The sequence below is a fragment of the Alligator sinensis genome, unplaced genomic scaffold (assembly GCF_000455745.1).
Source record: "Alligator sinensis unplaced genomic scaffold, ASM45574v1 scaffold891_1, whole genome shotgun sequence".
Lineage (NCBI taxonomy): Eukaryota > Metazoa > Chordata > Crocodylia > Alligatoridae > Alligator > Alligator sinensis.
In genome coordinates this window covers 336,619-337,092 of record NW_005843019.1, presented here as the reverse complement: position 1 = coordinate 337,092, position 474 = coordinate 336,619, and the positions used below count along the sequence as shown (strand labels likewise).

Here is a 474-nt window from a genome sequence, read left to right as displayed (position 1 = left end):
CAAACTGCTGGTATCCTCCTTGATGTTTGGGGCCAAAAGCTGGACACAGGGCTCTAGGGGAGGCCTCAATTGGGCCAAGTCTGTGTCTCACCAGCACCTTACATTTTCCTAGTGGAGCAAAGGCAGGGCTGAACTGGCATCTGGGAGTAACTCTTGTTTTACACCAGAAACAGCTATGGGGTTTTGACCTGAAAGCTGCTCCTCCTGGTGGACATGGGGACCCCATCCCCAGGGTCCTACCTGCTGCAGCTCCTCATAGGTGATGTAGAAGAAGTTCTTTTGGCCCCGAAGACCCAGCCAGCCAGCCACGTGGTCGAACCAGGAGCCGTAGTGGACTGCATGGGGAGAGAGTAGCTGTGATAATGGCCCACAGCCTGGTGAACTAGCCCATCCTGCCCTCCATGGGCAACTGGTGCCACCATAGTTAGGGGGGCACATACCACTCCCCCCCCCCCCCCCCGCCGCCCCCCCCTA

At 58.0% G+C, this 474-nt stretch overlaps 1 protein-coding gene across 1 annotated transcript in view; it reads right to left on the bottom strand.

Moving 5' to 3' along the window:
- The window catches only part of LOC102370269 (sulfotransferase family cytosolic 2B member 1-like), a 6,308-nt gene that overhangs the window by 3,718 nt on the left and 2,116 nt on the right, over positions 1–474 (bottom strand). The window contains exon 4 of the mRNA XM_006036790.3: positions 241–335. Within this exon, the coding sequence (XP_006036852.2) occupies positions 241–335 (95 nt within the window). The remainder of the gene's footprint in view (positions 1–240; positions 336–474) is intronic.